Below are 16,720 nucleotides of genomic sequence, written 5' to 3'. Positions count from 1 at the left end.
AAAACCCTTAAATTGTTAAGTGCATGTCTGTAAATTCTGCTTCAGACAAACTGAAATCCTGGAGGCTGAAACCAAAAAGTTCAGGGACTCGTCAGTAGCTTCAGTCTCAGGAAAGAGAAGGGAACGAACCATTCACAACAGAGGGAGGCTCGTTCCTTACAGAAGAAAACGGGGCTACTTAAGGATATGATAAAACAACGGGGCTAGCTTCCTGGCCCTGCCCAGGCTTCTCCGGCTTCCCTCAGTGTCGGTGTCGCAGAGGCTGCACCCCACAACTTCTTCAAGTGGGAAGAAGCTCAAGATGGCTTTTATGACTCGCATTTTTTAGGAAAATTCGTATTTAAAGTTTTGACAAGTCGGTCCCACTCTTATGAATCTAAACCAACAGGATCACTGCTGTGCTGACCCTCGTCACAACCTCGTGCGGGTTTCACACCGATGTACGTGAAACATGAATAGAGTGCAAAAGACTGAAGAGCAGACCCAGGAAATGACATTTGTCAAAACAAGGGACACGGGCACAATAAAGGTTGTACAGTGTGTGTCCAAAAACCATTCAACAGACCATATAACAGTGACAGTGTTTGTCTGAAAATTTTTAATTTGCACAGAAATTGAACCACATTTATCTGTAATTCAAGCATATGACACCTAAATCCTTCTCTTTCCTTGGCTAGCAGTTTCCTCCTGCTGCTATGGGCTTCTAGCTCAATCAGAGGCCCTTGTACAGGTCCTTGGCGAGGCCTCACCTGGAGCACTGCGCTCAGTTCTGGAGACCGTGTCTCCGAAGGGACAGAGACAGGATGGAGGCAGCCCAGAGAAGGGAGACCAAAAGGGTGAATGGGTCTTCATCAAATGACTTATGAGGAGAGACTGAAGAACCTAAATATGATCCAGGTACGTACAGGGAAATTACAAATACCCTGAGCATAGCTCAACAATCATTTCTGGGCGATTTTAAGAAGTCAGAACAAAAAGAGAAATGGCCTAACCAGTAAATAACCGCTCCCTCTTCCTCTTTTGTCTCTCACTTGCACTACCAACATCTAAACTGCATTAGCTTCACTGAACAGCTTAGGAAGTAATAACCAATAAAAATGAACATCTTACTTGTTGATAATTCGAGCAACTTTGAAAAGGGTAACACTTCTATTAAAACAAGGCTGGTAGCATGCCTACAATGATTATCCTAGAGCGAGTCCTGGTCTGAAAAAATATTAACAAGGTCTCTGAACCTGACTCAGGAGAAAAATAAATCTCTAATTCTTTCTCTGCTCTGCTCTCATTGAACCACTAATTTATAACTGAGGGGGGTCAGAGGTCAGAGCTTGGGAAGGGGGCTTTTGGTTTTGTTACAGAAAAGAGGAGGGGATTGGGGGAGGGAGCATGGCCCTGCACCAGAGGCCCCAAAATGATTATTATTATTATTTTTTTATTTTTTTTTTATTTTGGCCACCTCATGGGGATTGGGGATGGGGAATGCGAGATGTGGGGGTCACCATTGCATGATCTGCACCGGGGGAACCTAAGCTGAGGTACTTTTCCTTGTGGTGTTTTACTTCTGGGGTAAATACTGCAGGATTTAGTAAGTTGCAGTACAGAGGGGGAAATACCATGGCTTAGTAAATAACCCCCCACACCTTAGACAATTAAAAAAGAAATGGATAAGTCACTTAAATATTTAGGGAATGACCATGTTCCCTCTGTCTAATACTCTTTGGCCTTCTATTTTAACAAGGGAATTGGGTGCCAAGGTTTAAAGAAACGTTACCTGTGCCACCGCAGCACGGAGCTGTTTCAGAAACTCTTCCGTTTGGCGTTCGCTATTGCCGGCTCGCTCCTTTTCCACATCCAGCTGCTCTGCTTGCTTGTCATACTCCAACAGAAGATTCTTGAAACACACAAAGCACATGCTCCGTTATGTACGTTCAATGTGCCATCCAGCCCCCGTAGCAGGAAGCTGGGGGGTGCACAACCCAACAGGCAGCACGTTCCTCGCTAGACGTGGGGTGACTGTAAAAGCATGCAAGGTTCATAAATAGAACAGAACTGATGCACGGAATGAATGCAGATCCAAGACGTCAACCTCTACTGAAGAACTGAATGTATGAGGACGCCTGTTTAAACAAAACTCAGGAACCCACTTTGGCTTGTCTTCAGCGGGCGGAATTCCCAGGCTCTAAGATGTGGAGATTTCTTTTTGGGATCTAAGGAGAACCAAAGGCAGGGAAGGGAGTTAAGTCCTGTGGGAGATTACCAGAGTGCTCTGATTTTGGGTTGGAATTAGAGTGAGGACTGCCAGGCTGGGAAATTTATGGGCAGAGTTGCTGTTGACGTTATCTACATCAAGAGGAGTTTCCATTTCTAATATTGAGAAGGAGCTGCCTCCAGGTTGCAGGGAAGGATTTAGAGAGGGTCCCTTGCTAAGAGTACCTACTGCCAGGGAGTGCACAGTTGCCAACGACTATCTCTGATTTCCCTATTCCAAAGTGTACACGCTGTGAATTTTCATCTGCAGTCAAGTAACCAGTAAAAGGATTTCATTTAATTCATTTATTTTTTTTAAACAACCCTCAATGTGTTGTCTCTGGTTTTTTTTTTTTGTTAACAGACTTGGCAGAATACCTCCAGGCTTTATCTTCCCCCCTGTTAGGAAAAAATCCCAGGAGCACGAATTAGAAGGTGGCCCTAGCATTCTCAAGCAAGCCCCCTAGACCCTACTAACCAAACAATGGTGAACGCGAGCGCTGGCTAATATTCCATAACCCAAGACAGACATGGAAATCTAACAGCGATTCAGGGTAATTGTCTGGTGAGAGGGCTCCTTACCGAGTACAGTTTCATAACTAGAAAATGGAATTTATTAAAAGGTAAAAAAAAAAAAAAAAAATGTGCAAGTTTACCAAACAAATCACAAAAATGCCGGGAAAAAAAGATAGAAAAGAAAGTGGGTTATTAGGGTCAGACACAGCAAAGTGGAGTCCAGAGCTGTGTAGCTGGCAGATAAATGTAATATTTAAAACCCAACAAGTTCCTATCTTGGCAGGGGACAGAACCAGAGGTTGATATGCTTATCCTTGAGTGCTCTCTAAGCCCTTTTAAATAACTTGTAAAACTAGTATTACTCCTGGGGGAATTCTGCACACAAAAATGTAAAATTCTGCAAACTTTATATTGTCAAAACAACACAATATACATGGCAGTCTAAGTAATTAATTTAAAATGTAATACAGAAAAAGGTTATTACTTAAAGATGCAGAATTTTAAATATTTTGAGCAGAATATCTCTAGACGTTCACTGTAAGAGTGTCCCTTCCACTCGCTCTCCACACTCCCCCTGGCCACTTTGCCCTCTCAGGCCCCAACTCCTCCACCTGTCAGTATCTCTCCCCTCCCCCTCTAGGCTCAACCCCTTCCACTCTATCCACTCACAGAATTTGACCCCTCTCTCAGAACTTCCCCTCACACAGATGCCTTCTGTCTCTCTCTCACACACAGGTTCCCCCCTCTCTAGTGCACATACACACATCCCCTCATACAGGCTCCCTCCCTCTCTCAACACACACATCCCCTCATACAGGCTCCCTCCCTCTCTCAACACACACATCCCCTCATACAGGGTCCCTCCCTCTCTCGCACAACACACACATCCCCTCATACAGGGTCCCTCTCTCTCTTGCATACACACCCCCAGAAGCTCCTTCTCTCTTTCACACGTACACCCTCACACAGGCTACCTATATGTCTCTCTCACACACCCATTCACACAGTCTCTCTCTCTCACACATACACAATCCCTTCACAAAGGCTCCCTTCTCTCACAAACAAGCACCCTCACATACGCACAATCCCTTTTTCACACACACACACACACACACACACACCAGCTCCCAATCTCTCACATATATATATATATACACTCTTCACATAGGCTCCCTCTCTCTGGCACACACACTCACGGACCCTCGCACATGCTCTCTTACCCTCTCCCCTCCTCCAGGCTCGCAGTCTTACACACACATCCCCAATCTACACACACTCACTCTCACAGGGGCCTTCATCTTTGCCACGAGCGGGATGAGCTCTGATCGTGGCACGCCGGGGCCTCCTCCATCTTCGCCAGGTTCTGCGCAGAAAATGGCAATTCTGAGCCGTGAGGGGTGGGGGTGGATTCTGTGCTCTGCAGCGGTGCAGAATTCCCCCAGGACCGTAGTATAAAAGCTCTCCCCCCCCCTCTTTACTTATCTGCCACAGCCTCCTGCTCCTCCCATCACACTGCTTTGGATAAGGTCGAGGAAGACTCATCAAACAGGAGTATCAGCTGGCTGAATGCCACCAATTAATTTGCACTAGCGCTCTTATTTTTCAAAGTGTCCTTGAAATCTGCACAGACAGGGAAATCTTTATGAAAGTAGGGCTCACTGCTGCCACCCTACTGACCCCCCCCCTCACCTAGACATCAAGCCTTCAATGTATCGCCGAATGCCTAGGGCAGTGAGGGCGAACTCCAGTCCTCGAGGACCACAAAACAGGAGAGGCTTTCAATATATCTACCATGAATATGCATGACAACGATTTGCCTGCACCGCCTCCACTGTATGCAAATCCATCTCATGCATATTCATTGTGCGTAGGCCGAAAACCTGGCCTGTCTGCGGCCCTCGAGGACCGGAGTTCGCCATCGCCGGCCCAGGGTGACTTTTTTTGTAAATAAAAAAAGGTCAAAACACGAGGCACTCTTCTGCTCTAAGCAACCGGCACGTGTAACGTTTTTTTTACCTTATAGCTCTCGGCTCCATGAATGAGATCCTTCATGGAAGATGACAACTGGTCTCTCTCTGCTCTTACCACCTCCAGTTCTTCTCTCACCGACTGCACCTTTATTGCATCCAAACAAAAAACAGTGACGTGGGTTATAAAACGATCCTGCAAGGTTCTGCATCAGGCCTGTCCATCCACCACCATCATGTCAGACCTCTTCATACTGTATTAAAACGGAACTGTAATAGAACCGAGTCATCTCCCCAGGCTGCGGTACCATTTCACAGCACGGGAGACTCAAAGGGGAAATATGGAAACGTATTTTGTACCTCCAGGAGCACACAGCTTCCCTTCCAGGTGCTGCCACTAGCTGACTTCCATGCTGCTTTTAGTCGGTACACAGGGAGGGTAGTTTTCAAAAGGCACTGACTACTTTTCCTGCATAAATGGACTCTTGTAATATTGCCTACCTGTTATGTGGGTAAAAAATATGCATATACACCCTGTCCAGGGCATGCACACATATTTCGATTTGCATATAAAGAGGCATACTAAGGGGGAGGAGGCCGACTTAGCATTTCTGCACACACTTTTCAATTTTAAAAAGCATGCGCGCAACATTTCCTCAAAAAGGGCGCGTGTGCTCACTTGGAAAATTAGGGTATAAAGCACTCACAGACTTTACATCCATTAGAAAGTTAACTCCAGTAAGCCCAGAAAGCCTTAGCTTGGATGGCAGAGGCTGGTATGTTACCCAGAGCTGCAAGTGAGCAATAGTCCAGAGTCGGAAAAGGAATTTAAAAAAAAAAAAATTTCCATTGTAGGTGCATATTACAATGACCCAGGGCTTTGGCTTTACACCTACCAGAAAAAAAAACAATTTCAAGAGATCCACATTTCAGCTTGGTTGTACAGCAGCATCTTCCTCTTACTAGCCCTCAAATTCCTATATTTTAATTACTCATTCCAGATCTCTTCTGCCAGAAATGTGAAGGATTCCACTAACAAGAAGTGGCTGGCTGCTGCTTGTGTTCACACTAGAAGGAGACTGGATGGCTGGCTCGGTGTTAAGTCATTCAAAGGACCAGGGTTGGATTACCACTGCCCCACAGCTGGACGGGACTGGAGTTGCTGTAAACATAGCACTCTCAGCTCCTGGGGTGCTATCAGCTCCCGGTGGCACTATCACTGCACAACAGTGACTCCTAATGGCCAAATTTAGAGTCCATGTTTGCAGACAGTCACTGTAGTGACTTGGACCAACATTGGTTGGGAGAGGATTTAAATTGGAGAAAAAAAAAATCCCTGGGTAGGTGCAAATGAAGGCTCATAGTGCCATCGTCCCTGCCCTGATTGCGACTGAGCTGGAGAAGGAGGAGATTGCCAAATTAAAGAAAATATTGGAAGAGATCAGAGAAAGAGTTTCATATTAATCCTAAACTTAAGTATCCCTCTAAGGAGATTTTTTGATTCCTGGATTAGTTAGTCCAGGAATAACTAATTCTGAATTTAAAATGTGACTGCAGTTTTGCTATAAACTATATAATTAGATTGTATACAAATGGGGACTAATCTACATTTAGTCCTGGAGTAGTAACTCAATATGAACAGCACATAGAATGAAGCCACATTAATCCAAAACTGAATACTGGGCGGGAACTTGAAAGACCCACGCAGCACACTTTCCCCAAAAGCCGCCTCCTCTGGCGCCCACACATCCAAGCAATAATGTTTGGTAGAAGTGTGAAGAGACGGCCATGTCGTAGCACAACACGTTTCTTGTGGGGAAATCAGCGCCCTGGTGGAATGCGCCCTCAACCCCTCCGGCACCGACTGATCCTTACAGATTTAAGCTGTATTTATCGCCTCCTTCAACCATCTTGCAATCGTGCCCTTGGAAACCTTATTTCCTTTCTTTGCTCCACTGAATAGGAAAAAAGGATGAGCTGATTTCCGAAAGGCATTCGTCACCTTAAGATACCACAAGAGGATTCACCGCATATCCAATAAGTGAAGCTCCCTTGCCAGAGGAGCATCTGGTGACAAATGCAGAAAAGCTGGTAGTTTGACCGTCTGGTTAAGATGAAATGAGGAAACAATCTTAGGTAAAAAGGAAGGAATCATGCGCAATCATATCCCCAATCCTCCGAAAATCGTAGGATTTTTTTTTTTTTTTATATAAAGGAGCACACATGCAGAAAAACAGCAAGTAAGGTAGAAAGAAAGAAAGAAACCTGAATACCTTGGGGGGCCTTCCTGCTAGGAATCTTCTTTCTTCCAACCTAATCTCCTCTTAACTTTCTTTTGGACTTTCTTTTGCACCTCCTCTACCATCTGCTGGTGACAGAGAAAAACTGAGGGACTGCAGGCGGCACGCTCGGTTACGCAGCAGTGCCTGAAAAGTTTTTATTCTCTGCCTCCATTGGCTGGGGAGGGATGCAAAGCCCACTTGTCTGGACTGATCCGAGGTATTGCACGGGAACTCCATGGTCTTTCTAACTCTCAAAATTCCCTATATCGTAAAAAGGTCTCTTTATCTATCTATATCTATGTATATCTGTCGTTTCATTACTCCTTGTCTCAAATCCACCTCTCAAAATTAGACAAAAGACTGCTCTTTCAAAGACAGAGTCGAGGGGTTCTTTTAAAACAGAGAATTGACCTTTAAAGTGAGTTGCAATATTCTTTCAACATTACTCCAGAGCTGCTTTGAAGCCTGCCCAGTACATGACTAGGATTCCACCTGAGATATTTTCTACGTATTTCCTTACCTCCTTCCGACTGGAATCCAGCTCTTTCTTTGCTTTCACAGCGACGGCTTTAATCTTGTTTAATTTATCGTCTCTCTCCTTGGATTCTTTTTCCAGATGCCCTGAAGAACGGTGAAATAAAGTTATGCATGGAACTGGGGTAAAATGAAGCATCTGAAAATAATTCACATTTACATACGTGCCGAGATATTGAAATTCTTCTCTCAGAAATAAAAAAAAAAAGGAGCACGAACGTTGTCAAGACTTTGAGTCATGGTGTCTTATTCACCAAGGCTTTTTTCCTTCCATACTGTTCTCTATGGCAAAATAGCTTAGTAAATCAGGCCCCACAGTCTGAAAATTTCAGAGATTATACGCCGTATTAAATTATGCCGGACAGAGAGCAAGAGCGTAATAATTTTACTGGATGGTTTCCCAGTGACTTCTGGAAAAAAAAAATGAGCAGCCAGGAGTGTTTACGACTGCAGCGCAACCGTAGAGTTACAACCTAATTGAAGAAATAAATGACAAGTCTATAATTTTATGTCGCGCCGAATGCGATGGCGTCTTACAAGCGCAGCACAGACTGAGCGGTAATGAATCGGCAATAGATACAAAAAAACCCCCAACAGATGACTTCTAAAAATATTTCTAGGAAGCTGGCAACCTTGCCAGCACCGCAGGAAAGCCTCCCACCTGTGTGTGTCCCCCACTTTATTATCTACAACTCTGTTGGGGGGGGGGGGGGCCTGTGTTTGTGATTCACCATCTCCTGTTCGTGCCTCTTTTGCTTTTTTCTTCCCTCGGTCCCATTTTCCCTTTTTCTCCCATGCCTCACCTCCTTCCTCTCTTTCCTGTCCCTCTCCAACCCTCCCCCCCCCCCCTTTCCTCACCACACTGTCCTCCTGTCTTCTCCCTCCCCGTTCCTTTGCTCAACGCCCCTTCTTTTCACTCATGTTCCCCCCCTTCTCACTCACACGGCCCCTCCCGTGTGGCTTCTTCTTCTGTAAGGGGGGGTGTCGGGGGGACTCCCTCCCCGCCAGCTTTCACCACGCCGAGTTCCTCCTTTGTCGGCAGGAGACGCGGATCCCCCCCCCCAGCTGGCACCGCAGCCCCTTCACTGTGTGCAGCTGCATGGGTGCGATATTTACTGCACCGCCCCTGCCGCTGGCGGGGGCTGGGAACTCCACCAACGCCGAAGCCCTCCAAAAAAAAAAAAAGGAGTAAGCCTTGCTCCGTGGGCTGGAAAATGTTTCTCCGCAGGCCAGATGTGGCGCACAGGCCATAGCTGGGGGACCCGCTGTCACCGTTTCCCTGTCTGGCCCTGTCCCGTCTGTAGGGATCTGGCAGAGCTGCTAAAGATTCGTGCATGAAGTGAACGGCCCCAGAGCTTTCCTGGGAGAGCGGTGAAAGAGAACGATCAAAAGGTACATATACCCGTGTGCTAGGCTAGAAGTGCACGCTCTTACCAGTCGTTATTAAATCCATCAAGGTTCCTGCTCCGCTTGGGCTGTAGATTTTCACGAAGTAAAAAAAAAAAAACGGAGCCAAACGTATTTGCTAGGAGGGTAACTTTCAAAAGCATTTCTGTGGGTAGAGCGGTGCTGCATGCGCAGAAAGTGACTTTCACACGGCCGCCGCCCCCACTGATATGGGGGTGAATTTACACGCATACGTCCTGTGCACGCACACGTTTAACCCAGACCGAGCAGAGGCACGCTCGGTGGTGGGGCTGTGGAGGGAGTTTCTGTTCACGCACACACTCTCTGATTTAAAAAGCACGAGTATAGAGAAACCTCAATGGACATTTTTAGAGGTGTAGGGTGTGCGTGGGTAATTTTGATGGGGTAACTTTCAAAGTGGACTTAGGCGCAGAAGTCTGTTTAGATAAGCAGTGTAACTTAAGGCACTTTTTTTTTTTTGGCAAACTTATGCGCAATGTTACAGAACTGCCCCTCCATAGGCAAGTTTCAAAAGTTATTTACCCATGTAAACGGGTATTTACCCGAGAAAAGGGCTTTTGGAAAAATGACCACGCTATACGCTGGCAGAGCTACACGAGTCGTTCCACGACGCACGCATTTCCAACTGCATTTTCCCAAGCGAGGCCAGGTTAAGGGAGACAACAACGTGAATAGCTTTGTATTTTAGAAACTACGTGCATTGTTCTGCTTGGAAAAAGCAGTTGTAAATCTCTGCCTGTATTTTTTTTTCCTTGGGCAAGTGCATGAGAACATCAGATGTGCCAAGCCGCATCAGACAAAAACGTCCATTCAGCCAAGCATCTCGTCTCCCCAAGAGCGGCCAACCCAGGCCACGAGACCTGAGCGTGTTAAGAACAAAAGCTGCCATCTGCTGGTGGGTGAGCAGGACCTGCGAGGATCGGTTTTGCTGTGTTTTAAAATCTTGCAAAAGAACTGGAAGGTTGAACTATTACTATGGATGAATTTTGTGCGCTGGGAAAGTAGTTTGTCGGTTTGAATTGGGTGTGGTAGGCTTTGATCTGTAAACAGGTAATCGGTGGCGTTTGCTTACCACCCACCCCAGTCATATTTTTGGATATATTGACTGTTATCCCCAATTATAAGGAACATTCTTTTTCTAGGCAAGAGCAAATTAGGGATTTACATCAATGTGCAATTAACTCAGATTTCAGTAACTGACTACATTTGTAGTCCTATTGTAGATTGCTGATAAATTAACATAACACACACCTAAAATTGATGAAGTATACCCAACTCCTTAAATAACTTCAGCAATTCAACATTAAAATGCAGAGCTCTGGCAGCAAGATGGGGGCTTATCTAGTCTTTTGCACCAGGTGCCACATGGTTGATTATTACATTTTACTGAACTTCAGTGATGAAAAGGGATAACATGCAATACAAGAAGTCCAGAACAGGTTTTCAATAATCCCAAAACAACTCTCTTCTTCCAGCTCACTTGCATCAAAATGAACCAAAGTTAATCTAAATCACATTGTTAGGCTACGATGCAAAACTACACCAAGCCTGAAAAACGTTTCCACATTGAATTGAATGGCTGGATTTTACCTCTACGCAGTGCTGCTTTTCCATCAAATCAACATGCCCAATGCAACAGATAAGAATTCAACAGAACAAAGATGCACCTGTCATCAGGCTGCTGCTATCTCACACTGAGCCACTACCAGACACTGCAAATTTAGATTTAGTATTACTTGTAAAAGATTCAGAAGCATCTACTTGGAATCACTCGGTTTTAATGTCATTACTTTATAAATTCAATGTAGTAAGTACCTTTTTGCCAATAATGTTTCGCTTCAGGACATTCCCACATAATATGGAAAATAGTGACGCCAACATTCATCCCTTATATCAGCATAAATTATCAGGTGGTGTTTATGGGGAGTAAGATACCACCAGAAATCATCTTATACCTATTTTCAGTACTGGCAGAGATTGAAGTGTTGTCAGAATTGTTTAACACTCTTTCCAATCCTCATCACTTAGGGGTAGATTTTAAAAGAACGTGTGCGTCCATGAGCGCGCGCTCGCTACCTGGCGCACACACGGACGCCCAAATTTATAACGTGCGCATGTTATAAAATCGATGGTCAGCACGCGCAGGGGAGGGGTGCACACTTGTGCATTCGGCGCGCACCAATGCCCGCGGCCTTCCTCAGTTCCCTCCCAGTCCGCTCCAATTTCGGAGCGGACTGGGAGGGAACTTCCCAACCCCATTCACTAACCTCCCTTCCCCTAACCTAGCCCCACCCCCAAAAAACTCTCTCTTACCTTTGGATCCTACCTCAGGGCAGGCGCAGCCTGTGCGCGCCAGCACGCGATCCCCCGGGCACAGTGGCAAATGGAGTCCCACTGGTTATCTTCTTTTCACCAGGTTTCTGATGTGCCTGTTATGTCTATACCTTCACCAAGTGCCATGCATTCCAACTCTCGAATCGTATTTTATGGACTTTTGGCATTCACATGCAATTTAGTCTATGGCTTTGGGGTTTGTTTTTTTTATTACTTCACAACCTGCTTATTAGCAGTTGTGACGGGTGATCTGGAATACTTCGTATTTATCTGCTCTTTATTTCAATTCCTCCTGGGCTGCTTCAGCCTTTACCACAATCTAGCAAGATATTCTAACTTGTCTGTTATGCCAGTATCCTCATCAGATATCTATCTCCAAACCAGGCGCTCCTGAGCAATCGTCGGCTTTTCCCCTCCTTCCAGGATTTAGTTTAAAATTTGCGCTCTCTCTCCTTTTGAAAATGTTAGCACCATCAGCTAGGCACTTGCCCTTTAAAAACCAGTTCAAAAATTCATGGCTAAAAATACCAGAGGACCTTTCACCTACCCACACAGTTTGGAAAACCGAGAGAAATTTAAAAACAATCATCTAATGGGCTAAGTACCAAATTACCCGGGTGAAAGGGCCCTCTGAAAACTGCCCACTCAGCTAAATGAGAACCATGGAAAATAAGAAATGTAAATAAACCTGCTAAAGGCGTTTCTAGCTTTCCCTAATGCGCAATACTTTTAGACCTGCAGAAGGAGGCGATGTCCCCAGGGTTGCATTTAGGTCCAGGGCGGAAAATGGTGTGGGTAGGGTGGGGGGGGTTTTTTCTCAAAATTTAAGTGCATTATTTGCCATGGAAAAAGTAGCTGCAGAAAAAAAAAAGAAAAGATGCAAACATCTGCAAGAACTTTCTATCCACGGCAATTTTCAAAGTCCAGTACCTGCGAGTTTTGCACCTGGGTAGGCGGTTTGGAAAAATCGCCCATTTTATGTTCTCATTTAAAACAGAAAGCGAGACAACCTTCGCACATTTCAACTTCACGCTGCTAAGCAGAATATGAAATGACAACATAAAATACCTATTTTGCTCTCCATTTCTGCGATTTCAGATCTTTGATCCCTTTCTTCAGCTGATGACTTCTCTATGGAATCCTGTATTTACAACAAAAAAATAAAGTATTTTATAGCAATCATGAACGATGTTTTATGGACGCATTTCTATTTTATTTCACAGCAGAAACTTTTTTAATGCATCCAGGATTCCATCCAGTAAGACAATCCATAAAATGTCACATGTAAATAAACCCCAAACTGACCAATCGTTAGGAATGCCAGAGCCCAGGTTTTATTACACCCTTAAACCTTGACCGATATAAACACATTGTGCCCTATTCCTTATACATTTCCTCTAAGTACTTGCCGATTCCCACTGCTGCAGGCAGGATTGCCTGGGCTAGATTATCCTTGGTTCAGAAATTCTCATGACCAATAATGTTTTCAGAAAACGCATCATTATAGCATAATGTTGAACAAAAGTCTAATCAACACGTCGCAATAATAAAAATAATTGCCTGATGTTTTAAAGTGTTAGCTGAAGTCCTGAAAATATCAGCCAGCTGGCTGTGCTGTATTCTGCCACTCACAGCCCTGGCAGGAAGTCATGTTTATTGCACAATAGCAACAGCTACTATTGAAAACGGAGACATTACTACTTACCTGATAACTTCCTTTCCTCTAATGAGGGCAGGCCAATCCCTACCAGTGGGTTATGCATCTCTGCCAAAAGATGGAGACTGAGTAGGAAGCCGACGTCACGGATATATAGTCCTGCACTGACATCAGCCCCTCCAGAATCCTCTGGAAAAGCCAGACCGTGGACAAACTGATCAAACTCGAAAATGATTATTATCAACCACTCATGCTTCCAACCAATAGGGAACACTGAGCTCAGCCAAAAGAACACACTTATTCATTAAACTGAGGGGCTGGGTTAAGCCACTTACCAATCTTCAAACAAATAGCAGAAACAACATTCTGCAAAGTCCACACCAAAAGGCGAACCAAAGGCAAAAACGCAGCAGTCGAGGGCAGGTCAGGGATTGGCCTGCCCTCAGAGGAAAGGCAATCATCGGGTAAGCAGTAATTTATCCATCTTCTGCATTCAGTGGGACGTACCAAAGCTTCTCCCCAACAGGGTATGAGGCTGCATGCTGTCCAGTCAACATGGTCCATGTGAACGCGGCATCCTCCCGAGCCTGCATATCCAAGCGATAATGCTTAGAGAAGGTGTGCAAAGATTACCATGTTGCCTCTCAGCAAATCTCAACAGGTGACACTAAGCGAAGTTCCGTCCACGATACCGCCCGAGCCCTCATGGAATGTGAACTAATCTACTTCGGCAAAGGAATTTCAGCATCCACATAGGTGGCTGTAATGACCTCCTTAACCCAGTGGGCTATAGTCACCTGCATCACCAGTGGACCCTGTTTACTGCCATCATGGAGCACAAACAATCAGACTTCCGGACAGATTGTCACCACCAAGTACAGCAGCAAATGTCGCTCGACATCCAAGATACGCAAAAGACTATTCTCACTTTCATCTCTGTCCCTGTCTAAGATAGGCAGGGAAACGGATTAATTCAAATGAAACTCTAAAACCACTTTTGGCCAAAAAAAAAAAAAAGGTACAATCCGAAGCTGTACCATCCTAGAGTTATACACAGAAAAGGCTCCTGGCAAAAAAGGGTCTGTAATTTGAAAACGCGACGTACAGAATAGATTGCCACCAGAAAAACTGTCTTCAATGTAAGCAGCTGCAAGGAAAGACCATGCAGCGGCCGAAAGGACAGATCTGCCAAGAATTCCAGAACCAGATTAAGATCCCAGAGAGGCACCAGAAACCACAAAGGAGGACAAAGATGCTCAACTCCCTTCAAGAACAGGATACATCGGGCTGGGAAGACAAAGGGCCAACTTTGATTGCCCCTATAACAAGCGAGGGCTGCCACCTGAACCTTCAAAGTATTAAGGGCCAGTAGGCAATCCATCCTGTAAGAATTCCAAAATTAAAGGAATATCCACCTTGAGAGGCCGAGAACCTTGCTCAGCACACTAGGCCTCGAAAACTCACCAAACAACATAGGCCAGAGACGTAGAAAATTTCCTGGCTTGAAGCAAAGTCGAAAGTGCAGTCGAATAACTGAGCTTCAACAATCTAGCCCTCTCAGTGGCCAAGGCATAAGACAAAATCGACCCAGATTGTCGTGTAGCCTGATCCTTCTGAGGTGGAAGCCTGAGGGGACTGCCCACTGCAGATCGGAATACCACGGCCTCCAGGGCCAATCAGAGCCAACAAAAAGACTATGTCGGCTTGACTTGCAATCTTCTGAATTAACCTACCTGAATTATCAGAGGCTGAGGCGGGAAGGCATACAGCAGGCTGCCCCAAAAGCCAGACCTCTCTGGTCCCATCTGCGACTGAAAAACCACAGAACTTTCGTATTGTTGGAGATCACCAGTAAGTTTAAATATGGGTAGCCCCAGCACTCCACAATGAGCTGAAAGATTTCGTCCACTAGCTCCCACTGTTCTGAATCAAAGTTCCTTCTGCTCAGAAAGTTGGCTTCGACATTGTCCTTTATGGCAATGTGAGAGGTGGATATACCTAGCAGATATTGCTCCATCCATACGATGAGCGTATCTATCTCCTCAGACATCTGTTGACTCTTGGTTCCACCTTGATGACTGATGGCCACCGTCATTGAATTGTCTGACATTATTTGAACTGCTTGAGCCTGGAGACACGCGGCAAACTACACACTAGAAGAACTGCCCAAGCTTCCAATCAGTTGATGCTCCAATACCACTCCTCTGCATCCCAGCGACCTTGCACCATCAACTCCTGACAATAAGACGCCAAGCCAGAAGGCTCGCATCTGTTGTACTAACTAGTCCGGTGTCTCCAAGGAAACTCCCTTCCTGAGATGATCCACCTGTAATCACCTTTGCCACTGAGTGCTCACCTCCAATGGCAGGAGACGTTTCACAGTGTAGTCCTGCAACTGCATATTCCAGCGGGAAAGCAACGTGTTGAAGAGGTCACATATCAGCTCTTGCCCAGAGAACTACTTCCAATATTGGTGCCATCAAACCCAGGACCTGTATAAGACCACACTGTCGGGCGAAATGCACTGATCAGGGTGCAAACTTGAGCAATCAACTTTTGAATCTGATTCTCTGGCAAAAATACTATAACCTGCTTTGTATCGAAGCGAACACTGAGATACGCCAACATCTGAGACTGCTGTAAGCTGTTTTTGGCTAGGTTCACCACCCAGCCGAGGTCCTGTAGTAAGGAGACTATTTCGCAAGAAGCTCGGAGACCTTCTTCCACGCTCTTGGTTCGAATCAACCAGTCATCCAGGTATGGGTGTACCAGAATGCCATCCTTGTGCAACAACACTGCTACCACCATCATGACCTTGAAGAAGGTCCTAGGTGCTGTGGCCAACCTGAAGGGCAAGGCCTGAAACTGGTAACGGTGACACAGAATTGCAAACCGTAGGAACTGTTAATGTTCCTGGCGAATAGGAATATGCCTGTCAGATCCAGAGACCTGAAGTATTCCCCTGAATGTACTGCCATTATGACAGAGCGTACAGTTTTCATGTGGAAATGGGTGACCTGCAAATGATGACTGACTCCCATGAGATCTAGGATGGGTCGAAAGGACCCTTCTTTCTTGGGTATGACAAGATAGAATAATGGCCTATATTTTGCTGTGATTCGGGAATGGCAATCACAGCCTTCAGGGCTAATAGTTGTTTCAATATGGTGACCAGAGCTATCCTCTTTAGAGATGAGTTGCATGGTGATATCATAAAGGCATCTGGAAGAATGCGAAGAAATTCTAGAGCCTAGCCATCCCAAATCACTTCAAGGACCTATTGATCCAATGTGATCTGGAACCACTTGTGATTAAAGCGAGATAGGTGCCCGCCTATCTCGCTTATACCAATAGGTGAGCCCACAAATCTTCATTGAGAAGATTGAGAGGCTCCACTCCTGGAGCCTGCATCTTTCCAAGGCCTTCTGGCGGCGAAGAGACCTACTAAGGGATGGGATCTCTGAGAAGAAGCTCCCTTATAAGGATGAAATTGCCTGTAGTCACAAGAGCGGCCACTTGTCCAAAAGGGCTGAGAAGCCGGCTTCTTATCCTTTGGCAAACGAAGGACCTAGGCTTCCCCCCATTTGCCATCTTTTCCAACTCACCACCAAACAAAAGTGAATCCTTGAAGGGCAGCTTGGTGAGACTGGAATTAGAAATAGTGTCGGCTGACCAATTATGCAGCCACAGCTGCTGTCTAGCTGCTATTATGGAAGCCACTCCTCTGGTGGCTGTGTGAAGCAGGTCACATCCCG

The 16,720-nt window shown here is 45.5% G+C and overlaps 1 protein-coding gene across 3 annotated transcripts in view; it reads right to left on the bottom strand.

The window, feature by feature from the left end:
* The window catches only part of GCC2 (GRIP and coiled-coil domain containing 2), a 122,199-nt gene that overhangs the window by 53,298 nt on the left and 52,181 nt on the right, over positions 1 to 16,720 (bottom strand). For all 3 annotated transcript variants that reach the window (XM_029604578.1, XM_029604579.1, XM_029604577.1), the window contains 4 exons: positions 12,377 to 12,449; positions 7,533 to 7,633; positions 4,780 to 4,878; positions 1,772 to 1,891 (listed from right to left, as the gene is read on the bottom strand). In XM_029604578.1, coding sequence (XP_029460438.1) covers positions 1,772 to 1,891; positions 4,780 to 4,878; positions 7,533 to 7,633; positions 12,377 to 12,449 — 393 coding nt within the window. The remainder of the gene's footprint in view (positions 1 to 1,771; positions 1,892 to 4,779; positions 4,879 to 7,532; positions 7,634 to 12,376; positions 12,450 to 16,720) is intronic.

The sequence above is a fragment of the Rhinatrema bivittatum genome, chromosome 5, assembly GCF_901001135.1.
Source record: "Rhinatrema bivittatum chromosome 5, aRhiBiv1.1, whole genome shotgun sequence".
Lineage (NCBI taxonomy): Eukaryota > Metazoa > Chordata > Amphibia > Gymnophiona > Rhinatrematidae > Rhinatrema > Rhinatrema bivittatum.
The sequence above is the reverse complement of the archived record's forward strand: the minus strand, read 5'-3'. Positions and strand labels throughout refer to the sequence as shown.